General features: G+C 34.8%; 1 protein-coding gene across 2 annotated transcripts in view; it reads right to left on the bottom strand.

Moving 5' to 3' along the window:
* Window positions 1–2,659: 2,659 nt before the first annotated feature.
* The window catches only part of LOC150100599 (scm-like with four MBT domains protein 2), a 226,997-nt gene continuing 203,189 nt past the window's right edge, over window positions 2,660–26,467 (bottom strand). For both annotated transcript variants that reach the window (XM_090401434.1, XM_090401435.1), the window contains 3 exons: window positions 24,769–25,280; window positions 15,746–15,868; window positions 2,660–2,934 (listed from right to left, as the gene is read on the bottom strand). In XM_090401434.1, coding sequence (XP_090257560.1) covers window positions 2,794–2,934; window positions 15,746–15,868; window positions 24,769–25,280 — 776 coding nt within the window. In that variant the 3' untranslated portion in view covers window positions 2,660–2,793. The remainder of the gene's footprint in view (window positions 2,935–15,745; window positions 15,869–24,768; window positions 25,281–26,467) is intronic.

Here is a 26,467-nt window from a genome sequence, read left to right as displayed (position 1 = left end):
AAATGTGCCACTCAATAACGTCTTTATGAAATACGCACTGCAAAATCGACATCGCTTTGATAGCTAAAGATCCTAAGCACTAACAATTCACCAGCCTCTGTTCTCACATGTCTGTCACCTCTGCCATAACAATACCTTCATTTGGATGATATACCCTTTTAAAGCGGTCACTTAGTAGCTCAATAATTTCATCTGCTTCTGTGATCTCTCGCTATTCATTAAAGTTTTCCTTCCAAAGTCAATCTTCCTCCTACTTGCCGCTTCTTTGGGATTTCCTTTCACCTGCTTGGCTACTTTCTTCTCATAATCTCATTTTGCCCTCCTTATCATGCTGATTAATTTTCTTGCCTGCCCACTATATTGTTCATGAGTTAGATGATCAGCTTTCTCTATATATATCCTCCATTTTCTTTCTTTTTTTGCTGTTCATGCCTAAAGATACTACTCATCATTTAACTTCAACCTGATTAACCCTCCTGACCTTGGGTATACAGTGTGATATTGCTTCTGCCAGAAACCCTTTAATATCTTCCATGCACTGTGATCATTCTTCCCATGCAGATCTTCACGCCATGTTACTGCTTCAAGCTACCTCTTATGGTTGTTCTAATCACCTGCCTAATAGTTCAACTCTTTAACTGGAATTTTTACATGTTTTACTGCTTCCCAAGTCAAGACTACGTGATAACTCTTTCCAGCTGGAGACAATGTAGTATCATACTCTCGCCAGATTGATTGAAAAAGAACTGCCATCTGCCCTTTGTCCCACTGACTCATACTCTTGTTGGCTGCAATTCATCTATCAGCAGTATCCCACCCGTCCTGTCTACTCTATCCTGCTTAAAAATATTAAATTCACCATATTCTATCCTTGTAATTACATCATCTATTGTTAGCCAAGTCTCACTTATTCATTCATTTCATGGGTGCCCTCACCTGCATATGCCATAATTTCTTTAGTTGTCCTGTACAACCTGCATATCGATTCATTAGCTATAATCGCCCTCCTCTCAGTTTCTGCTATATCTTCCAATAATTCTTTCACATCCTCCCTCATACAATGCTTCTTACATCATAATTTTCTTCTCATATGACTAAGCATCGTTGATAGACTTGGGCCAGCTATCATCATCTTCTTTATCCTATCAGTCCCTTAGGATTGGTAGAATCCATAGTTTAGGGCAGGGATCGGCAACCTTTTCAGACTCGTGGGCCACATTCAACTTTTATTTTTAATAATCAGGCTGCAAGCGTTAATTAATTAAGAGAAAATAGTGAGTGAAAAAATACTTAAGTTATCAATTTTTATTATATCAATCTTAAAAAACACAGAAATATTAAAGTAAAGAAATATTCAAATTTATAATTTTGATTTTTTCTAAGTTCCCAGTTCAAATCCTTGTATTGGCTTTCATGTTCATTCTCATAACGTCTGATATTATATTATATTCTTCCATAACAGCAACATAAGTGTTGCTGTTATGGAAGAATATAATTAATTACTTACTCCCAATTTCAATAAAGAAGTACTTGCTGTTCTATTCATCATTAAACCTTCTTCCTTTATCAGCAATTTTACATTTTCTTGAACCCATTTTTGAAATTATTTTTAACAAATATATATCCTCTGAAAATAATCTCATCTCATCTTCCTTTTCCCTCTTTTTACCTTGCGGTGTCGAGGGTTAATCATCGGACCTCAAACTGTTTGCAGGATAAGGTGGTCAGCCCTATGCTCCAGTGTATCCTATGTCTGTAATGTTAAGCTCTCAAGGCTGGTTTGCCTGTTTTGCAGGATGAAAAACCCCAGGATAAACTGGGGAAAAAACCCCACTGTCCACGCCCAAGATCAGCTAACTTGACTATGGCTGAGGAAGATCCTTAAGCTCCTCACGTCACTGATGGGAATAGAACCTAGGACACTCCTTTCCCAGGCATATGGTTGTGAAGCACACAGCCACAAGGCTAACGACGAGGACCTGAAAAATAATAGTTGTTATTGAATTATATTAAAAGACAGCCCAGGGAACGTGACTGCAAAAGTGTGCCAGAATCTCAGTTGCCGTCGGATGTAGTCGCCATTGTTATCCCGACTCATGACTCACACGGTTGACTCGCGCCAAGTTGCACAGCGATATCATGAAGTATAGCTATACTTCATGATATCGCTGTGCAATATCGATATCATGAAGTATAGCTATAAAATTATTTTTAATTTATTATTCATATTGTATGGACTGAAGAAATAGTTTACTATAGCAGGTTTTGTGAATTTTGTTCAGAACAAAATGAAGGCCATGAAGTTTTCAGCAGTCAATTACAGCAAGCGAATTCATTACAATGGTGTTACAGTGAAATTACTGTAGTAACTATGAGCAACATATCATTTCATTTTAGTTAGCTGACAATCTCTAACTTAGCAAACTGACAGTCAGATCAAAATCAACTATGGCACTCATTCTGTTGGCAGACATCCAGAATTGTGAGGTATATCAAAAAATTCTGGTCTTCAACAGACAAAATGAAATGAATGACATCTTATGGACAACAGGTTTGAGCCCATCCTCCCCTATGCTCATTTGCCTGTAAAAGTTAACACCGAGTAGTGTTCAGAAACCTAATTACAAGTGCACAATATTTTTTAATACCATGACATGCATAACTTAGCTCACGTACTTTAATAAAAGTGCCATTATTTTATACATTAATTTACAGATGTTAAATATGTCTTCTCACACCATTTATTTACAATACAGCAATATTAACGGACAATAGCTGTTTTTCATTATAGTTTCATTTTGCAAATTCATTATAGAAAGCTAATTTGATCCTTTCTATATGAGTACAAAGTTTGATAGCAGGTTCATATTTTAGCTCGAGGAATTCTTGAACTGCAGGTAAAGTAAGCAATAGCAATGCTTGGCCATCAACTTCCTATGAAAAGAAAAATACAAAAAGGGCAGTTATGAATTTGAGGATTTTGATTTTATTTTTGTAAAATATAATTGCTAAGAATATAATGACAGTACTATTATGAATGTTTTGAATACAACATTAGATATAAAATAGCAGACATTTTATGTGGAAGAATGCACGTGTACAGTTTTTGAGAAATGGAAGGAAATTTCGAGCATATGAAACACTGTCAGGAATGGAAAAATGGAAGTTAAACATAGTTCACAAAAGAACATATCATAGCAGTGAATCAAACATTTTAACATTCAAACCTTATTTGGAAATTATAACTAACTACAAAATATCAGACTCAAAACATTTCAAAACAAAAGTAAAGCCATTAAAGTTGTAAGAATTTTTTTTTTAGTAATACCATTATTTCAAACTCTGTAGGCTCAACAGAATTTTACAAGAATGGTAATTGGTAATGTTTTTCACTCTCTATCCAAGTATATTAGCCTGAGTTTTGGAAATTTTTCTTCAAATTGTTATCTATGCATCTTATATAATGGATGTGTTTTTTCTTTATTTGAAATATCTGTAGAAGAAGACTTGCTACTGGAGTTTTTGATTTCCTTAATTAATTTTTATTTGTGACATCAGTAACTGATGCAAATTATTCACATTTCAGTTGGATACTATTCTACTGCTGGATTCCATGATGTTTTTGAAATCAGTAAATAGTCTATTAGTTTACAAACTGTTGTATTAAAAAAGCACTTCAGATGTTCAAACATTTTAGAATCCATCTTTCTTTAGAAAGCAGATAAAGAAGTGTGTCCTGGGTGATTCTGGCCAAGTCTTTGTCACAGCATTGTTTATAAAAATTGAATGTCTCCACTTAAAAACAGCTTCAAAAACCTTGTAGCAATCTAAAGTTTTGGTCAGAAGTCCCAGGATATTTTTACACATTACAGAATGTAGCTTTGTCTTCATAGCACAACCACTTGAATTCCTTGAAAGGATGTCTTGATTGTTTTAGGCTGAATGAACAACAGAACTCTTTTTTCCCCCAATGCTTTTAATATTTTCAGATCCTTCACCTTTATCTTAAGTTTTGCACTTTAAATTTTTGGTTTGCATTTCCTTTCATTTATTGTCACCAATAAAGGGTGAATTAATATAAATTATGCATAAAAATAATTAAACAGGAAAGACAAATAATAAAGTTTACGAAAACAACAGAAAAAAGGTCAACACTAAAAACACAGCCAGACTAACTTTCCCCGATCTAATGTAAATAGTGATCCAGTCTCCAACTCAACGTTGCAAGATAACTGTTTTTTAAATAGCAATATTAAGAAGCCTTTTTTCATCATGTATGTTCAAGTATATCTCAGCTAATTCATGTTGTGAATTGTGAAAATAACCTCATAACCTCAACAATATTGTACACTATAACTGCATACCTATGAGGGTGATCTGAAAAAGTTCTTGGCCTAACAAAGAAAAAACAAATTGATAATTTCGAAATTATTTTTATTTCTCAACATAATCTCCCTTAAAACTAATACATTTATTCCAGTGATACTCCAGTGCCATTATCCCATCCCTGTAGTGGTTCTCAGTAAGATCTGCAAAATACCCCTCTACAGCTGCAATCACCTCTTGATTCAAAGAAAAACGCTGACCAGCGAGGAAGAGTTTTAGTTTTGCAAAGAGATAGGTCAGAGGGATCTACACTATGAATTGTTGGAACAATTCATAGTGCAGATCCCTAAATTTTTCCATTGACAAAACACCTTTGGGGGCAAGTACATTGTCCTGATGAAAGATGATTTTTTTCTTCAGCAAACCAAGTCTTTTCTCATGAATTTTTTCGTCTAGTCTGGTTAAAAGATCAGAATAATATTCCCTGGTTATTTTTACCCTTTTCAAGATAATTAATAAACAAAATGCCTTCAGCATCCCAAAACACCGATGCCATGACCTTTCGTATTGAACAACCAGCTTCTGTCCACTGTTTTGACTGCTGTTTGGATTCTGGTGTGTAATGGTGAATCCAAGTCTCATCCATAGTAATAAATCGATGCCCAAAATCAGTCTTATTCTTGTTAAAACACTCCAAGCACTGTTCAGAGATTTTCATGCGAGTGCATTTTTGATCTGCTGTGAGCAAGTGCAGCACCCATCTTGCACAAAGCTTTTTCATTTTCAATTCTTCATGCAAAATATATCCTACACGTTCTTTTGAAATGCTGTTAGATTGTGATAGAGTGGAAATTTATGAACTCCTATCTTATCACAGTCTAACATGCTTTTCCAAACAAAAGAATGAGATAAATACAGTAAATTGCCTCTAAGTGTAAAATAAGTAATATGTATGTATGTATCAAGCATGTTCTGCTATAAAAGGATAAATAAGTATGTATTTTGTGCCATTGACGAATGTGATTAGATTAATATTGAAGGTATAAAACAGTAACTGAGCATTATAAAAGAATTATAGAATGTAAGCACAAATTCAACAGTTGGGGGGGAAGGGGGGGGGTCAACTCCAAAGGTTACGGAGACGTACGCAAGGGAGCGGCTCGCCCCAAGCAAACAACGTGATATCAGCATATGTGCGATAGCGGGAGAGAGATATGGATGCCATGACGTAGTAGCACGTGTGAGATGGCTGGACATCGAAAAGGGCGAGAATCACCGAGAAGAAGAGAGGGAAATATAAGGGTCGAAAGACCCTGAAACAAGGCCTTTTGTTCCTGGATCTCCTGTGTGTTCGTCTCTCGTGGTGGCGTAGGGTGCGAGTGCCCTTGGTATCGGAGAACTTCCCGATAGGTAGCTACGGTCTCGGCGGCCGTATTCTCCGTGAAAAGAAGCAAGTCCGGCTGTCCATAGAAGGCCAGTTTCCTGTGAACCTATGAAGCACTAAAGAACCAAAAAAGGAAGATAAGTAAACTTTGTTTGTGTTACACTGATTATGAATGAAAGATTTGTGTCACGTTAATATGTTATAGAAGAAGAACATTAATGATATAGGATAGGAATGTATTGTTATCACTTTAGAAGAATATTGATTTTAACCTTACTATCTGTCGTTGTTAAAGTTCGCCTTTATATTGAATGAAGTTAAGGATATGTTAGAGTAAAGAATTGGCAAAAGTATAAAGAGATTGTGAAAGATATGAATGTTATCTTGTGTAGTCTGACAGAGCTACAGAGTTTTAGATTGATTGTGATAATAGTACATGACTAATGAAATAGCGAAGGTTAATATAATTCTTACTTTAGGAAGCTACTGTATAATATTTTATGAGTGTAATAGTAGTGTTTGAATATTATATACCTTGTCTGGAACTCCCTTAAGATGGGATTTTAATTTATGTTATTATGTGTATCAGCTTTTGAGTATAATAAACCTTGCTTTTGATTCTAACAAAGACTTTCTGTGATTTTTGGAATCCGATGCACCGCTTATAAAATATTAATGAGAACCTATGCGGGATATTAAAAGGGTATATTTTGGCCACGTCTGCAGAGTTAATAGGTATCATTAAGTACTGTCCTGAGATTACCTCTTGGTTGTTAATATTAATTAATCTAATAGCGCTAAGTGGCGCAGCGAAACAAATAAATTTCTTGGCGTTTTACGAGAGGTAAATCTCAGACACTCTGATACTCTGGTACTGCCTCGATCTCGAGGAAATTCCATTGTCCCTCAGAGGTACCACGTGCTACCCGATAGTGTATTACGGAGATATAGAATAAAAGGTTAAAATAGTTGTGATAAGGAAGAAAGCGACACAACAATGCCTATAGTCTCAGCAATTTCACTCATTTTGACTTGCCGGTCATCCAATACCATATTGTGCACTTGATCAATGATTTCTGATGTTGTTACACTTTTTGGATGTCCTTCATGTGGATCATCTTCAAGGCTGGTATGACCATGTTTAAACTCAGCAGCACATTTCTTAATTGTCATAAATGAATGAGAAGAGTGCCCATAAACTTTTATGAACATCGAATAAATTTCTTTTGGCATTAAACCTTCTTTTACAAAGAATTTTATAACTGCATGATACTCAATTTTATCCATTTCAAGGGATACAGACAATGCTTTTGCTTCAGACTGTATAATAAAACAAACTACTAGATAGAATGAGTTGCAATTTTACATGGATGCTTATGACAGATGCACCAACTTACAAAAAAAAAAAAAAAAATCTTGCCAATAGTGTTGCCATCTATGGTCGAGGGCCAAGAACTTTTCAGACCACTCTCGTATTTAATGGTTAAAGATGGTATTGAGAGAATTACAGTTATCAACGAAACAAATGAAATCAGTTTTGTTAAATTAATTTTTAAGAGTATCTTTGATTTTTATAAAAATGGCAATGATTTGCAAGTGATGCAAAATCTGCAGATGCAGAATAAGCTTTATTTATAACAAGGTGAGAGATAAAGAGTGCCACTTGTCATAGAGGAATTACTTCACATCTTGGAAACATCAGCAAGATGTTTTTGAGAGTATCCTTGTACAAAGTAACTTTTGTCAGAGACAAATATCTGTGAAAGAATTAACTTACGAGTATTAAATTAATTACATAAGATACTATCCCCTGGTTGAAAACAAAACTTTTATATTGCATTCATTAGAGGCTGCCTGTGATCAGTAACTTGAAAGTGAATGAGGTGATGTTTTTTTTAAAAAAAATGTAAATTATGTGCAGAAAATAAGACAATACATTTTGAACAAGGCTGAAAATTTACTTGTCTCTGATAAATTACCTGTGGTGAGTGGATTTCTGGAGCCCTGTCTGTATACCATTACTCAATTAAATTGTACCAATAATTTTTGGTTTAAAGAAATATTGTGAGAATTCATAAACTACTTCTGTACTTCTCCATTAAATTTATGGCTGGTAATGGGCACAATACAATACTGCAATCACGAATGTAAATGCTGTGTTTAGTTTGCTCTATGTCATAGTTTTTTTTTAAATTAATCCATGATGGATGGAAAAAAAGAATTTAGAACTGACTGAGAATTAAAATCTGGAGTATCTGTCAGATGCATTTGTAAAGAATATGGTGTGAAGAAGCAAATTGTGTCAGATATTCATAAACCTCGAAGTCATTTCAAAAGTTAAAAGTGATGTGATTATGTATTGTCTAATGAAACAGTTATTAAAGCAATATATAATAAATTAATATGTACGTATTATTACATAATGAAATTTATTGTTTAGCACATAAACCAGAGTAGTTGTTCTGTATTTTTTCAAACAACAAACTGCTGTTTAACAAATGATATTTTATGGATTTTCTCATTTAGAGCATTAATTTTATGGATACCCCCCCCCCCCCACACACACATCCCTCAAATCAGTAAGCTAAACTGAGGATATATTATATTTGAAAGTGTAATAATTCAGGAGAGATACTGTGGTACTACCCATAACAACAAGATATGCCAATTTGAAAAATAGTGCTCTACAGTATTATATTTGATACCACAATCAGAAAAGATACAAAAATATTTGCATTCAAAACCACCTAATTAATTCAATCATTATTAACATTTCTTGATATGCAATCTCAGAGAGTATGCAGGATGCTACAATAGTACTACACAATTAAGTTTACATTATTACCAGATTTTCTCATCAACAATTTCTTTAATAGATTAATATCTATTATTTTTCAAGTCTCCAATATTTTCAGACTTTGGTCTTCCAAGAAAACAGCTGCATCCAGTGCAACTAGATCTTCATCATCCTGTGGTCTTCTTTCTTCCATTCTGCTGAAATGACCATACCTAAGATTAGCTCTGCATGTACATTATTGTATGCTAACAATGCCAAGTTTATTTATAATAGTTTAAATCACATTCACTGTGCTTCTGTCACTGATGCAATCTGTTCACCCCCCCACCATACAGATGTGGTCTTTGGGTATTCATAATCTACATTCCATAATCCTGATATCATCTTTCTACCTCTTCTTTGCATCCTTTCCACAACTTCTTTATCTCCCCAGAGCCTAGGAGATCAAATCTGAGCACACTGGTCCAGGTATGGTCATATCAAGGCTTTGTAAAGAGGCAAATTTACTTCCATATCCTTAAATATCACTATTCATTTCAACATCACAATTATCCTCAGGTTGTATTTGCAATATTTGCTTATGTGACCCTTGAACTTCAAATTCCTGTCCATCATAACCCCACGATTTCGATTTCTAGTTTCATCAGTTACTCCAAATGTAATCCCACCAACATAATATGCTGCTGGATATCTCATTATGCCAAAGTGCACTTTATGCTTACTAGCATTGAATTGACAGCCATTATCGTATGCCCACACTTCCAACCTATCTTTGTATCATCTGCAAACTATTAATGATCTCCTGTCAGGCCCTTTCTAATATCATTGATGTGAATTAAATAACGATGGTCCAAGAACTGATACCTGAAGCACACCACTGGTCACCTTAAATCTGGTAGATTCACATTCCCATATATGACTTTCTGATACCTGTCTATCAGCCACCCATTGCACAAGCCAACAGTTTACATTCGAATCCCATATTTTCCAGTTTATGCAACAGCTTTCATGTAGTATCCTATTAAATGCTTTAGCAAAGCCCAACAGTATCAGAGTGCACCCATTGTCTTTATCCAACTCAGCCATAATATTATTATTAGAAAATGTGAGCAAATTGCTTAGAGATGACCTCCCTTTAACTCATGCTGTTCACTGCAAAGTTCTTACTAACTTCTCTAAAATCTTCATTCCCGAGATACTGATGGGTCAATAATTAGTCTTTGAGCCAGCCTTGAGCATTGAATTATCATACATTTTTTCCATTCCTGTGGGATCTTTCCTGAGCTAAGACTTATTAAATTATACAAACATGTTAAGAGTTCAGCCGGTTCAGTTAAACATTTCTTTAGCATATGTGCTGATATCCCATCCGTCCCTGTCCAGGTTATGCAACAGCTCTAGAACCTCCTCTATCTCTTCATCCAATGTAGTGCTACCATCGTGTACCATGTCTCTCTCATGCGCACGCACCAGATCAATAGATGTTGTCGAAGTAAGCACTTATTATTCAAAACTACTGCATCTACTTCTGACACAGGGGTACCATATGCATGCAGTAAAGCTATTCTTCTGCATTCATTCCTTCTTTTACTTGCAGCATAACAATAAAATACTTCTGAGTTGCCTTTTGCCTGTGTAGCTAATTATTTGCTTTCTAGATGTCATAACTCTTCAGATTATTATTCACATAATATTCCTTCCTCATCATCTTTTTCTTCTTATAGATCTGTTGGTTAAGATTGCACAACCATTCTGTTCCCATCGTATAAATTTCTTCAAACTTTTGGGGATACCTCCAAGGAGTCCAAGGGCTCATCATGGAATGGCACTGTACTCTACTACTCCACTACACACAATTCACTGCCTCCACTACTTAATTCTCCAACTAAACATAACGCCATCTACAGCCCATCACCACCAACAACAGAATTTTGTCTGTAAATGGCATGTGTTCTCACAACCAATTTGAGATGGGCTAACTCATCTTCAAATGAAAAAGTCCATATAAAGATTCCTTTCATTGTGATGAGAATCAAACTCAGGTCTTTTCCAGTTGAAGGTCCATAATGCAATTGGAAGAACAATGTCTCATTGTTCTTCCAATTGCATTATGGAGGCATTATTTAAGTTTCACTGATCTCAAAAAAATCATTCATATAGTACCAAGGGGGGGGGCATTTCAAACACTAAATCTGCATGGCATAGGCATACATTGAACTTTATACAGAGCGATATGTAGCTTATAAACATAAGTTACAAATTATTCAGTTAAAATTGAAATATGTACAGGAAGTTCAATGAAAATTTAAGCTTACTTCTTTACTCTAAGCGTTCATTGTGCAGAATTATGGAGACAAACTACCATGTTAGAACACAAACATATATGATTAAAAATTCTATTTATATGTAGATATACTGCTTTGCTTTAAATTTTTTAAAATTTGCTTTTTGTACAATATTACCTTGAGTACTGCTGTAAACTTTTGTTTGACACAGTATAATTTTTACTGTCCTTACACCAATAAACCCCTAACCACTACTTCAACTAGAACAAAATAACACTCGACATTTCGACCTTTACATCAAGGTTATCATCACACACACACACACACACACACACACACACAGGACAGAAGTGGCATCAAATAAATTACAGTAAGTTGCAGTTAATGCTCAGTCAACTGCTGCCCCTAGCCCGACATTTGGTGAGGGAAAAGAAAACGCAAAAGAGAGAAAAAAATAATAATAAAACTAATATTTAAATAAGTGGAACCACATCATTACAATGAAAAAAAAGGTACTTCATGCAAATATCATCTCTTCTAATAAATCTACTGCAAGTCTTCAAAGAGTATTAATACAATTTATATAACTGCTGTGATAAATTTGGTATGAAAACTGGCAATAAAAAGATCAAAATTATGAAAACAGGTTCATTTTTTTAAACTGCTGATTTCATAGGAGAATAGAAAACATCCACTGCATTCTCAGTAATGAATCAATAGAACAATTTACATATTTCAGCTTTTAAGCAGAATTTTTAGTAAAAGATGGCAAATCAAATATGGAAATAGATAACACAACAAGTAAGGTTTATCAGAAGCCAGCCAAAATAACCCAATTACACAGAATAGATTCACCAGCAGGCAAATCTATGCAGTCAACAATTGGACAAAGGGGAATGTCTTTCTTATGCATCTTAGGTAAACCATGGAATCTGTGGGTTCTAGCAAAATATGTTTTAAGATTTTATATAGTGCCTCCATCAAGGCTTACAACCTTATCTAGAAAAACAGTTCAGTTTTCTGAGTTGTCTATTAGTGGGACTGTAATCCAGTTCTTGGTAAGTTGATCGATCCCATAACAAAAGATTATTTTAATTGGCAGATTCCATAATAACAGTAATGTTCCCTTTAGTAATAATTAGATGACTATTGCATCTTAAGGATTGTAATGCTTTCACTTTGGCTAAAGGGATGTTTGTAGGTGGAAGCCTAGATTTCAGTAGGACGGATGAAATTTCCAAAAGAAGTTTATTAGTATCCTCACTGGATAGAGTGAATAAGTTCTGTTCAATGTTGAAAAGGAAATCTAAGCAAGGTATCCTTTTAGGAGCTATGAAGAAATTGTGACCTTCCTTCTGAAAGAATAAGAGCTTCATTCTCTGTTAATAATCAGATCATTACTACTCAATTTTCTGAAACAGCATGTGGTGCACTTTGCTTAGTGACAAGGGAATTAAATTTACAATTTGAATGATGGCTGTGTTGCCACAGTGAGAATTATGCAAAGTTGAGGGTCTATAGTTGAGGTAATACAAGTTCAAAGATCAGAAATAAGACATATATTAATATGTAGTTCACGTTTAGCAGCTCGAAGTCGATTGCGGATGAGTGATACTCTTGCATTGAAATACAAGAGTTTAATCCTTTATCCAAGTGTAAGGAAACAAAGGCTGCACCTGAAAATATCTACAGGACTGAGGTAAAGTAGTGCAACACTAGGCAACTCCAAGCAAAGGCGGATCAAGCTCTCATCACTCCTTGTCTCAGTATCTCCCATAATGCAAAGCACATCTCCTTGAGGACATGTGTGTAATACATGTCTGCAAGGAGATGTATTACACACATGTATTATACACGTGGAATACTAAGGCAGAAGCAATAGGAGAGAAGAGTTGTTTGAAAAGTTTGGTAAAAAACTAAGTTAAATACATTTTTTTTTGGAAAAAACCATCTTTATTTCTCAACATAGTCTTCATCGAGGTCTACACATTTGGTCCAGCGAGTATGCAATTTTTTCATCCCATCTAAAAAGTAGGATTTATCAAATTGTGCAAAATAGTCATTAACTATTGATGACATCCTCGTTCGAAAAAATTTTTTCCCACCAAGCCAAATTTTTAAGTTTGGGAACAAAAAGTCACACAAGGCCAAGTCTGGAGAATACAGTGGATGTGGAACCAATTCGAACCTCAATTCGAGGAATTTTGCCATTGCGACGGCTGATGTGTGGGACAGTGCATAATCTTGATGAAAGAGAACAGTTTTTTTTATGTGCCAATCTTGGCTGATTTTTTTTCAGTTCTTCTTTTAAACGGTCCAACAATGATGCATAATAGACTCCTGTTATTATCTTACCCTTTTTCAAATAGTCTATCATGATAATTCTTTGGTATCAAAAAACAGTGGCCATCACCTTCCCAGCTGACAAAACAGTCTTCGCTTTTTTCAGTGCTCTTTCACTGAGCATTGTCCACTGTTTTGACTGATGCTTGGACTCAGGTGTGTAGTGGTGGATCCAAGTTTCATCTACAGTCATGAATCAATGCAAAAAATCCTGCAAATTGAGATCAAACATTGCCAAACACTGCATTGAAACATATGTCTTTTCGCATGCGTTTTTGATCGACAGTCAACAATCTCGGCACCCATCGTGCATATAGCTTTTTCATGTGCAATTTTCGCTCAGAATATTATACACTCATTCAGTTGCGATGCCTACAATCTCAGCAATCGCATGCACTTTCACTCAGCAGTCTTCCATAACGATACCATGGAATTTGTTAATCATTTCCTTCATAGTGACCTCAGTCGGGCATCCGGAGCTCACTTCATCTTTGATGGACTTACGACCACATTTAAACTCATTTATCCAAAAATAAATAGTCTTTAATACTGGTGCAGAGTCCACATGAACTGTGTTCTAACTCGGTTTTGATCTTCGCAGCTGTCTACTTCTTCAAATAAAAGTGTTTTATCACTGTACGAAACTCTTTTTTCCTCCATTTTTATGAAAAATGCGAACATGGTCATTTTAAATATTTGCCAAACAAGAACTATGCATTGCATGTGGCTAAAATTTTGCCAGGGGTCATGAAAAAGATGATACATGCCAATACTGGTATGAATGAATAATTGTGTCACCATCTATTGGAAATTTATCAAACTTTTCAAACAACCCTTATAGAGATTATGAGCACCTGGGAAACTTGATCGATAGATTGGTGTTCACATATGAAAACAATAAATATGAAAAATCTGGCTTGGTACAGCATGGAATAGATACACATTACAACATCCTATGGTCTGAAACATGCTTACTTCACATTCCAAACTTAAATTGGAATGACTGCTTCTCTCTATCTAAGATATGGGAAAGTCATATTTTAATCACACATCAATAATTCTTTTTTTTTTTTTTTAAATAGCTAACGAATAACTTTAAATAGCCAACGCAACACAACTGTATAACTGAGGAAATATTGCAATTAATATTGCAATATTTCCTCAGTTATACAGTTGTGTTGCGTTGTTTTATGTATACCATGACATGGCTCTTACTTTTTCAAATCAATCCACTGTTCATATTCTACTTTGTAATTAGCTATTGTCACCACTGATGGTGGCCTGTAATATTCAGGCTGAAATATAGCCTTAAATAAAAAGAATTACTTATTCCTTGTGGTTTTTCATGTTAATTTAAAGAATGCACTTGATAAAAGACTGGAAACCACAGATATGAGAGTTCTGAGAAAAAAGTAGGAGAGTGAACAAATGACATCAGAGGCAGAATCGTATTAAAAATGAAGACATTAAGAAGGAACTTTACTGTTTTCATTAAAGAATGTGTGAGTAAAGCTAACTTAAGGTGGTGTGGCCACTTAAACAGAATGGGAGAGGAGAGGTTAGCAAAACAGGTGTTTGATGCCAAGAAAGCAGGAAAGTGTCCCAGACGAAGACCAAGGTCTAGGTGGATTGATTCAGTGAGAAGTGCCTTAGAAGCACGAAATGTTAGATATGACAATACTGGAGTGTGCTCAAAATTAATAGATTGACTTGGAGGAAAATTGTTGATAGGAGATTAATAATAAGTAAACTCAATCATATAGTGCTGTCATAGCAGCCTGAACACCCCTTGACGGTACATATCAGGAAACATGATGATGGTTGGCATAAGAACAAGCTGGTCACCTTCAATGCCACTAAAATGCAGCTTGCCATTTCTCTCACAAAAGGTATCTCAAGCTCACCGATCCTTAGCTTAGTAATACATAAATCACCAGAAAGATTCAGATCTCTTTGTTTAGATTAACCTTTACCTCCAGCCTCTTCTGGCATAAGCACATCACATCAATAACTTCCACCACCTTTGAACATTTACTTATGCTATGCAAATTCCAAATCTGCCCATCTTTAGAATATATGCTCACATGTTTGGGTGATAAACCTAAAAACCTCCATAAAAATTCTCAATGTTGTCAAGAGGTGAGCAAATTAGCTGATAGATGATCTCCACCTTACACTCTCATTTAAGATAACCAATTTGGTATATACCAAGTTCCTTTATCTTACCCCTTGCTTCAGGCAAACAGGAAATTTCAAACAAGTTGAAATTTGTCTCTGTAGCAACACACTAATTACATATATATTTCATAAAAACAAACATTGATCTTGATGATTGCAGAGAATTAAGCAGAAAACAAAAATGCTGCACAGTGGCCTATTCCTATGAAAAGTTATTGTAAACTAGCATATTTATCTAACTTACTGTATGGCTAATTCTATTAAAATTAAATAATTTTCAATATATGCATACATATTAGAACCCTGTTACTTCAACTCTGAATGAAACTGTGAAAAAAAGTGGTTTGAAATATACTTCATAATCAATATTTCTTGTTGTACAAAAACTGCATATAAGTGTTTAATGAAATCAAAATCCAATTATTTTCTTACTTGTTCTTGGAGAAGTCTTGCAACAGGAGCACATTCTGTAGATCGGATGTATTTCACTACATCACCTATAGCCCAGTCTAGTGGATTATTTTTTAGGTATAGAAGATTAGGAGATTTTATAACCTGTAACATAAAATTATTTAGTTTAATACAGTGAGGTCTATAAAAAATGCAAATAAAGCCCTAAAGATATTCTTATTTAATTATTATGATAATAAAAGAAGCCAATAAAAGAACATAAAGAATAACTGATTTTCATGAATTGTTAAATACTGTTTTAAAGCCCCAGATCAACAAAGATGAATACCAGTATGTATTTACTAGTACATATGAGAAGTATCATCATCAAATTCCTGATATCTTCCCTGAAAGGGAGGGGGGGGGGTTGGCTGTTGTACAGATATCATGACAGCATTACCTTATTAAGTTCACATTATTCCTAACTTCTTATCAACAATTTTATCCAATTTATCTATTATTTGCCAGATATCCAATATTGTTAAAGTTATCATTTTGCTCTTCCAAAGCACTACTAACCACATCAATCTCAAATTCAGATGTTTGTTAGACCACATCTCCCCTCTCTACAAGCAAAATACTACTACCTTACATTACCTCTGCTTGCCTTGCACATTCTTTTCATTAGAATTTTTTAAATGTGATCCTGATGTTAATGTCATCTGTCCACTCCCTTAATTTTCCTCTGAACTTTCACAGCTATGATTACTGGTGTTTAACTACTTTTATTTTATTACGGTATTCAGATCCATAAGTTAAAATAATTTGAACACTAACTTGAAAAGAGGTGAACTTGAGGCGAGTTAAATTTTTTAATTTATTAAAATAAAAAGGACAGTTGTGTTTATTTTAACATATGGATTTTTCTGTAAAAGGAAATGTTGAAAGTTTTTCTACTTTGTTATACTATAAATTAGAGATGCCAAAAAATTATATTCTCGGTTTAACCCTTTATCCAAGTGGAAGCAAACTAAATTTGCACGTGAAGTAACTTCAGGACTAGACAACTCATATATAGAAGCTAACGACTTCATATCACTTGCCTTAGCAAAATGCTAAGGCAAGCGATATGAAGCAAGTTGAAGTAATGCAGGTCATATTTCCATATACAAGTAGACAAAAGGTGTCACATCAAACCCTTCTACTAAAATACACTGGATTAGAGATAGATGTAAAATTTTTCCACTTGGTTATACTATCAATTAAAGATGCCAAGAAATTATATTCTTGGTTTAATCCTTTATCCAAGTGTAAGCAAACAAAGTTTGAGTGTGAAGTAACTTCATGCAAACTTGATTATACTATAAATTAAAGATTCCAAGAAATTATATTCTTGGTTTAATCCTTTATCCAAGTGTAAGCAAACAAAGTTTGTGTGTGAAGTAACTTCACACAAACTTTTGTTTGCTTACACTTGGATAAAGGATTAAACCAAGAATATAATTTCTTGGAATCTTTAATTTACAGTATAATATTTCAGGTTTTGGGTGGCTTTCCTTACATCAAGCATTGATATGTACTCTTGACCTTCCATCTGAACATTTTCTACAACTGTTCTATTTTCGTGAAATTTATTTTCTATTTTATTACCAAATTCTTTAATGACTTTTGTTCAGCTACTTTTACTCATAGATTAGCTTTCTTACATTTTTCTCTGTAATTCTTTCTGAATACCTGTTGACTTATTTGCTTGGAACTTTCAACATGCTCTTTTCTTTTTTTGGGACTGCATCTTAAGCTTCTTGAGTCCATTATGAAGTTCAGTTTTTTAATCTTTGCAGACAGCTGTATCACATGCCTCCCTAGCTGAATGAAGCAGTACTTTCTTCAGATTTTTCCACTGGATCTCTGAGGTTTCTTTTCAAACATTCCCCCCCCCCCATTGCCACCTCCAATAATATTTTTGTATCTGAGTTTAAACTTCACCCTTATAAGCTGCTTAACTTTGAGTCTTCTTTAAAACTTTTATACCTATTTTATTTTCATAATTTATTCAATTTTATCCTGCTTAAATGATCACTTCCTATTTCCTAAATCAGCATGCATAACAGAGTCAATAAGACTTTTCTTGTATTTTCTCTTCATGTGAATTCATACACATCTTTATATTGAAACATGGTATTACTAATTGTTGGATTTATATTCATATCTAGAACATAAATCCAGCAATTTTGCTCTTCATTTTGTTAACACTAATTATGTAAACATAATACTCATTTTCTCTGAGTCAGATTACTTTTCTTTTCTTTGAAACGACTTACTGCAACAGGACAAAACTATTTACATAACACTATAACATATTTCTATGAACACATTAACCAACAAAGTACTCGCAAGACTCTGGCATCAATCTACTCTCCAAGTGAAAACTCTTGTTCTGATCTCTTTGCTAAATACTGCCTAACTTAATTTCCAGGAATGATCCCCATGGTCTTGCTCTCTAGCCAAGCCTCTCCTTATCGGACACCTGTCAATGGTGGAGAGGACCTCACTGTGATGCCACTGCTTCTTTTTCTTTGTTTTTTCTTTACTTCACCTGTCTATTTTTGCTATCCTGTCCCCACGATAGAGCATCACCGAATCCAATGTCCTACTGCTGTGTGGTGCAACCAGTGAGCATTTGGAAAGGGAGATCATGGTAGTCTTGCACCACTTCAGCCTATGCTTTGGCAAGATGGGCAACCTGGGATGGTCAAGACAGAATCAATTGACTAATGGCCTTGCCTGCAAGGGTCAATGTGCTGCAGTGTCTCCTATCCCATGATCCATTAGCATCCAGGGTGGCCCTGGCATTCCACTCCTGATTAAAGTCATTGTTTGCCAGTATGTGGGTGTCCATATGTGGCTCCATAGTGGGTAGAGAGCTCTGGGGCTGAATAAAAAAATCACTTGAGTATGATTTCTTCACACTCATATTTTTCATGGATCCTCACAATGTCCCAACCAAGCATGATACTACAGATACATCACTTGATAACAGAAGTAAGAAACAAAATACATGTGACACTGATATAAATGTACCAGTATTTCTGATTATTCATGCAACAGGCAAAAAGTTAATGGGGAAAATATCACCTTCATTTATTTAATAGGGTTTAGAAGGACTGGCAGGAAATCCATAAAGTCAGCAAACTAGGTTCTAGTGATGTCCTTGTGGAAATGTCATGTCAACAATAGTCAGAAAAACTATTGACAGTAACATCAATACCAACTCTTCTAGGTTTCAGATGAGGATGTATTCAGAGCTTAAAAATCAATGTGAACAGATATGAGGTGCATCTTGATAGATAAGATGTCCACCTGGTTCTGACCTGAAAATTGGTCCTTACTTCTGATAGACCTAAACTCCAACATCTCTAAAAACAGAGTATCTCAACTATCCTGCTAGACTGTACATCGCGATTTCACTGAGACATGGTCGATGTCAGAAACATGCCCAAACTGCCTGTTTTATCTCTACCATGTGTCCAATGTGATAGAAAACAGCATGATAATAAATGTTGTTTAAGAAAGCTAAATGAGTCAATTGTCACGGAGATCATTCAACCTACTTCTGTGAATGTCAAGAGTAGGCTGGATGAAAAAGAAATACAAAAGATAAAAACAGAAACAAAAGACAAGATGATCAAAATTAAAGCATCCCTGTTCAAGGCCTTGTGATCATAATGCTGCAAAACTTTGCAGGAATACATTGTGCATCACGTGGAAGCGATATCTGAGGGAAAAAAAAAGTAGTTCCAAAATTTACAACCACGGAGCGCTGTATGATGTACCAAATGTATATGTGGCAATTTTAATAAAGACAAAGCAATGAAGATTGATCTGCACCCCACAGTAGAGGACAGAGTGTGAGCATCAATGCTCTATTGCACTTTTCTCTTAGTTGATGAGTGTGTGTGTGTGTGTGTGTGCAAAGAACGTAAGTTTTTTGTCAAAGATGAGTCCCAAGAACTTGGCTTCTATTGTTACTGGAATAACAGTTCATCTCATTCTTAATTCAGGATCTGGATGAGTGAAGTGTGCGTTTTTGAAAAAAGTGTACAATAGACACTTTTTTTCTGTTGAAAACCAAGCCCATAGAGAAACACAACAATTGCTCTGAAGTTGTCTTTCAATTACCCTCATTACAAGAGTGACAATATATTGTGAAGTCATCAACATATAAGAGCATTGTCTACAGTGGAAGGAGACTGTTCAGACTGAGTTAATTTTGATGGCAGAAAGTGTCACAATTAAGACAGAGCCTTGGGGAACACCCTGTTCTTGATGATATGGCCAAGATAGCATACTTAAAACTCTGACGGAAAGTTTGCCAGGACAAAAAGTTTTTAATAAATATAGGAAGGTGTCCTGTGAGACCGAGGTTATAAAGTTTTTTTAATATGCCATATCTCCAGGCTGTGTCATAAGCTTTTTCCATGTCAAAGAAAACTGAAACCAGAGGTTCTTGCTTCAGGAATGCATCTCTTATACAACTTTCTAAATGGACCAAATGGTCTAAAGTTGAACAAAGCCTACAGAAGCCACACTACCAGAGAAATCTGGCATTAACCACTTTCTCTAATATCTTACAAAGACAGCTAGTCAGAGCAATAGGTCGATAATTATTTGCTTGTGTTGGATCCTTTCCTGGTTTTGGGATAGCAATGACAACTGACATGTCAAGAACCTAGAAATTTTTCCTCTGCAAGTATTCCGTTGTATATTAAGAGAAGGAGATCCATAGAAGATGATGGTAGATATTTTATCATTTCATAATGAATGTCATCAGGTCTTACTGCACTCGGGTGAGACAGTAAAAGAGCTCTTTTAAGTTCCTCTTTAAAAAATGGCTGATCGTATGGCTCAAGCCCATTGGTAGAAAAATTGAGCCTTTTTTTTTTTCTCTCTTGCTGCTCTTTCAGTATTAAAAATTCAGGAGGATATGAAGCTGTTTTTGAGATTTTGGAAAAATTTACTCCCAAAGTTCTGCAATAGCTTTGGGATCAAAACCAAGACATCCATTATGGTCTAAGGTAGTCAAACAGTGTGAGTTCTATATCTACCTTTCATTTTTTGGATTTTATCCCATACAATTTTTGCACTGGTTTTGGGATATCAATGACAACTGATTTATGCCAAGAATCCAGAAACTCTTCCTCTGCAAATATTTTGCTGTATATTAAAATAAGGAGATCCATAGAAGATGGTAGCTGTTTTATCATTTCATAATGGATGTCATCAGGCCCTATTGCACTAGGTTGAGACAGTAAAAGAGCTAGTTATTTATTTTTTAAGGTAGACAAAGTGTGTGTGTGTGTTCTATATCTACCTTTCATTTTCTAGATTTTATCCCATCCGATTTTTGCACTAGTTGTTTAAGTGATGAGATAAACTGTATCAAAGACTGTTTTTGATCTGACATTTCACATAATGTGCTGTGGTTTGAAAATGCTTAAAAGCTATTATGTTTGAAGTGCTGGGTATCTATGAAACATATCCCATGCTCTGTGTTGATCTTTTTTGGCTCCTTGCATTCTTGGTTCTACCAAGGCTTTGGATAGAGTGGATATTGAGATGATGTTGTTGGATTGGAGGCTGTTGCTGCCTGGACAATGTACTCTGTTACATACCTTACCACTTCATTGATAGGTGTTTGATTGACTGTATCAATATTAACTCTTGCAAGATTTGAAAAAGTGTTCCAGTAAGTTTGGTCTATTTCTCATATGAGCATCTGTGTAGGAGAACATGGTTCCTGTTGGTTGAAGTCATTGTGCAAAGAACAGGAAAGTAATCGCTTCCATATATGTTCTCTTCAACATCCCACATGAGCAGTGGAAGAATGGAAGAGGAGCAGATTGTATGACTGATTGCAGAATATGACTGAGTAGGCATATGGAAGAAAGTATTGAGTCTGTTATTCAAAAGGAAAGAGGTCATTACTGTCAAAGATTCATTCAATGATACAATCTTATTTGTGTTGATATTACCCTACAGAATATTGTGACCATTAAAGTCACCCATAAGAAGTATGGGTTCAGGCAGTTGTAAGATCAAATTATCAAGATCAATTTCATTTAACTCAGTACTCAGTGGTATATAAACTGAGCACACTATAATAATGTAATAAGAAATCCCACAGATAAGTGAATCACTACTGCTTCCAGAACAGTATTACGCTGAAAATGACTAAAAGAAGCATGACTGCCCACTAGAATAGCTATTCCTCCATCAGCAGGACCACCTCCAGTTCCATTCTTGCATATAATAATGAAATTCCTTAAGGTAGGGTTCCTCATTAGGTCTTAAGTATGTTTCCTGTAGACGGAAACAGAAAGGTTTGTGTTTCTGCAGCAAAATCTTGATATCATTGATATTTTGGTGAAACCCACGACAGTTCCACTGTAAAAATTTTCCTGTTGTTTTGTGATTTTTGAGAGGTTTAGGGCTTACCTTTATCAGGTTTATATTTAATAACTGTTTTTGGGAAGAGTGGGTGGTCAGTGTCCATCTCTTCCTCCAGTAAAATATTGAATACATCTCACGTGTCAGGGTCAGTTGGCAAGTTTAATTTACTTTCAGTGAATACTGAAGTATCAATTTTTTCTGTGTGGGTGTCTCGTGGTATATCTTTAAGTGATATCTTTGCCATACTTTTTTTTTTTGACAAGTGGGTTCTCATTGAATGGAACCATTTTTGGAGTTGTCTCTGGAATACGACAGAAAGTCATGCGATTGATGTGTTCAACAGAGAATCACTCATAATTGCTCTTGGAACATTGGGGCTATCCTTAGACTATGGGGTGATAGACTTACTGGTTAGGATTATCCATTTATTTGGTGGGTGGATGGACAATTTGTGTTAGATCATTAGTAACACCAAATATACCTTGGTGTTTCATAGTAGGGAAGCCAATTTTTTGAGTTTTTAGCATTAAAGCCCCTCAGTAAAAAATTTCTTCTCTGAGAACTTAATCTGTAATTCAGACAGTAACTAATATAGTGGGCATGCTTTGCTAAGTTCACAAATTCAATCTATTCTTCACAAGATCAACATTAAACTTCACCAATTTCGGACCAACAGAAAGGTTTTGATACAGTATCCATGATATTTAAATTAAAAAACTAGAGGATACAGGAATTAGAGATGCTTTTGACTGGTTTAAAAGCTATTAGATTCCTTCAGTTGAATTATGGTACTCTGCTATAGCCATAAATATCAGGTTTGTTTATAACATACATTAACAGTTCATGATCTACAATGAACCAGTAAAATTAACACCTTTGCAGATGACAATACATTATGTTCACTGTAGATTTGGCAAATGAAATGCATGATAAATACAGATGACATTAGATGGTGACGTGATGACAAATAATAATATGATATGGAAATAGTCAGAAATGGAACTGGACTGTTAAATCTGTAAATATGTGTTTCTCTTTTAAGGATACTCAGTCAACTGATGCCAATAAAAAATAATGTTTCCAAGTTGACTCACAGTCAAGTAACTTAACTTCATGTAAACTCAAAAAATGTTACAGCAGGGTAGTTAATACTATCTAGACAGTATGCCAAAATGTGTCACCCAGATTGTCCATTTTAAATGAAAAACTGAGTTTCCAGAAGGATTAAAACCTTCCACCTCTGCATACGCTCCTCTAACTTGTAAAGGTTCCTCACATCCTAGGTAGGACTTGACCCATGTCTTCCCAAACAAGAAACGGACATCAACTGTGCTACAAAGATCTGTATTTATCCCACTTTTATTTTTAAAACTAAATAGATAAAACTTTATTAAAAATAAAATTTTTAGTGAGATATGCATGTGAATTCCCAGTTATAAGAGGGACAAGTCATTTTTATTCAAATTTATTTTATATTATAATGCTTAACACAACTTGCAGGAACAAAGAATGTAGTTAATTCCAAGATGCAAAACAGAGCTCATTTATTTTTTACTGAAGCTATGAAGAATGAGTTTCTGCAATAGACAGAATGTCCGTTGTAAGTTTTTACTTTGTAGAATTTGTGTTCTATTCTGAAAATAATTAGGAAACTTGATATTATAAAAGCATTAATTCACTGAGCTAAAGGGGCGGTACCCTTTTTTGAAAGAATTTGGAAGAAATAACTTGGGATCAGAAAAAAAGGAAATGAAACAACCTAGGTGCATCACCGAAGGTCAAAGAAAGGATTTGTGTTCTGAAGGCGACTCCCCAGATTACCAATATAGAAGATATACTACACTGGAACGTGATAACAGTAGGAATCTAAGTAAAGACGGGGGAGATAATACATGCATTGTAGAAAACACAGGAGGGAGTTTCATCCAAATGAGGCATAACCTAAGACCCAGAAAAAAGGTAGTAGAAGTCTGATTCCTCCACCAATGAGTTTAGTATGAAAAATTTTTCTTTAAAGAAAAATTTTTAAAGAAAAACTGAGAATGAAGAGAATTGGAAATCTATACCCAGGGAAGGATTCGAACCCGCAACCTATTAGTTAGAGAGCAGGTATACTAGCCACTTGGCCAACCAGCTAGCAAAAAATTTCCTCCCTAACAGGGACATCATTTACAATGATGAAATATTATTTTATTAATCTATGGTTGATTGCCGATAGATGAAGATATATGACAACATAATTATAATAAAAAGGTAGTAGAAGTCTGATTCCTCCACCAATGAGTTTAGTATGAAAAATTTTTCTTTAAAGAAAAACTGAGAATGAGGAGAATTGGAAATCTATACCCAGGGAAGGATTCGAACCCGCAACCTATTAGTTAGAGAGCAGGTATACTAGCCACTTGGCCAACCAGCTGCAAAAAATTTCCTCCCTAACAGGGACATCATTTACAATGATGAAATATTATTTTATTAATCTATGGTTGATTGCCGATAGATGAAGATATATGACAACATAATTATAATAAACAAATAAGATCAATGATTCAGAGCCATTTTTCATTGAAAACAGAAAAAAATAACTACTAAATTACGTGTGATAAAAAAAAACTTACCTTATCTGAAGTTGAAGCTGGATTTTCAGAATTTTTTGGCAGTACAAAGGATTTACTAGAAGACAATTTTTTTGTACTCCCTGGAGGTCTTCCTATCTTTTTAGGTGAAAAGGAAAGAACTGTCCTACAAGGAAGACGACTAACTTTCTTTGATAAAAAGGGAGAAATATGATGCCTCCATTTCATTTCTAAACTGAAATTTGGTAATTTAGCTCCACGTGTAACAATTCCGGACCTAGGAGGAATAAATTTACTATGTTTGCGTGTAGTACCTGATGAGAATGATGGGAGTTCTTTCTTAATAACTGAAATATCATTTTCACTGATTTCGGCATCTACATGCCTTGATTTCTCATTAACTGGTTCATTACCACTATCTTTATTCAGCTGTTGATGAATTTGCCATTGTTTCCTCTTTCTTTTTCGTCCACTGCCTTTAAGAATCTTATATCTGCTTTGAAAAACCAAGGAATGCTTTCCTGCTTTCTTCTGCTTCTTGGCAAAATTATAAGCTAGTTATAAAAGAGATGAGAAAAAGAAAGTATTCATTCAATTCAATTAATTTCTTTAGATAACTACAATTCTGGATCATGAAAGCAAGATGCAAAATGCTGTTAGTGCCATAAATATATATTTTCAAAATAAGGGAAGAAGGCAGCTTTGAACATGCATATTTTATTATCTTCATGAATTGATATTTCAGTACGCACCAATGAAAACGTTAAGTTATTTTTAATTTTTTTTATGACTTTACCTATAAAAGTTGGAAACCCATAGAAGATATAGGTATTGTTGGTAGGTCAGGGGTTGAGCAAACACTTTGTTCTAGAGTCCAAGTATGATCTTTTTTATCCAGCTTCAGGTCACAAATATTTTGTTACAATACACAAGCACTACCAATCAGTTATTAGAGTGAACAATTTAAAATTACAACAGACATATGATATGTAACAAAAAATATATTTAATTGATGCCAACCAATCATCCTATCTGTCCATAGTAAGCTAATTCACAATTACAAGGTATTTCATACAATCCTGGATATGATGAAGAAAGGAGTTTATCCTTGGAGGAATGAATGAATGAGGGCTGTTAATTTGATATATGTGATTTCAATGTGGTGTGAAGCTTGAATTTATTAAGCACTTAACTAGCAATGGGACAAGTCAGGACCTGTAGTTTCGTTCCTTTTGTGTTCTAAATTATACTGCAAAAACTCAACTGAATAACTGCACCATCTAAGCTTATCCATGTTTTCAGTCAAAAATTACAAAAGACAGTCACAACAAAATTTATGAAGGTTCAGTTATTAATGTGATGGAGTAATAACTTATCATCATCATCAAATTCCTGCCATGTACCCTCAAGGGATGCACAGGATATGATAGTACTACATGAAAAATTTACATCATTACTAACTTCCTATCTACAATTTTCCTCCAAATCAGTCTGTTACTTCTCAAGACTCCAACATTATCAGATCTTATATTTCTGTCGTCTAAGGCACTTTGTACCGTATCAATCCACCTATATCTTGGTCTTCCTCTGGGTCGTTTTCCTACCAACCTGGCAGAACACTTGTTTTGCTAATCTTTCCTCGCCCATTCTGTTTAATGGACCATACCACCTGAGATTAGCTATGCTAACGCATTCCCGGATGCCAACAATGTCAAATTCTTTCCTAATATCCTCGTTTTTA

The sequence above is a fragment of the Typopeltis vanoorti genome, chromosome 12 (assembly GCF_054136105.1).
Source record: "Typopeltis vanoorti isolate ZY-2024b chromosome 12, IOZ_Tvanoo_1.0, whole genome shotgun sequence".
In the NCBI taxonomy this organism is placed as follows: Eukaryota; Metazoa; Arthropoda; class Arachnida; order Uropygi; family Thelyphonidae; genus Typopeltis; species Typopeltis vanoorti.
The sequence above is the reverse complement of the archived record's forward strand: the minus strand, read 5'-3'. Positions and strand labels throughout refer to the sequence as shown.